The 404-nt window shown below is 63.9% G+C and overlaps 1 protein-coding gene across 1 annotated transcript in view; it reads right to left on the bottom strand.

Annotated features, from left to right (window-relative positions):
* LOC103806152 (mitochondrial carrier homolog 2-like) overlaps window positions 1–404 on the bottom strand; it is a gene marked incomplete at both ends in the record, with an annotated part of 1,740 nt that overhangs the window by 826 nt on the left and 510 nt on the right. Inside the window, 3 exons of the mRNA XM_009078832.1 lie at window positions 40–91; window positions 207–264; window positions 342–395. Of these exons, the coding sequence (XP_009077080.1) occupies window positions 40–91; window positions 207–264; window positions 342–395 (164 nt within the window). The remainder of the gene's footprint in view (window positions 1–39; window positions 92–206; window positions 265–341; window positions 396–404) is intronic.

Genomic DNA, 404 nt, shown 5'->3' on the forward strand with positions numbered 1-404 from the left:
CCCCCACCAGGTCTCCCCCAGGGTCCCCCCAGGCCGTACCTGTACTTGACCTCACGGCCGATGAACTGCACCATACAGCGCAGGGTGATCACTGCAGGGGACACAGGGTGACATGGGGTTGGCACAGAGGTGACACAGGTTGGCACAGGGGGAGACAGGCACCCGTCACCTGCCCCTTCTGCTCACCCAGGGCTGGGGGCACCTACCGTGGAAGGGGTGGGTGATGACGGTGGCAGCAGAGCGGGCGACCATCTCATGGAAGGTCTGGGGACAAAGAGGGTGTCACAGGGAGGCGACAGGGACAGGCCATCCCACAGCACCTTCCTCCTCCTCCTCCTCACCTCCTTGACCACCTGCATCAGCGAAGACACTGACTCCTCCATGCTGGCTCTAGGCTGGAGAGG

The sequence above is a fragment of the Acanthisitta chloris genome, unplaced genomic scaffold, assembly GCF_000695815.1.
Source record: "Acanthisitta chloris isolate BGI_N310 unplaced genomic scaffold, ASM69581v1 scaffold11257, whole genome shotgun sequence".
Classification (NCBI taxonomy): Eukaryota; Metazoa; Chordata; class Aves; order Passeriformes; family Acanthisittidae; genus Acanthisitta; species Acanthisitta chloris.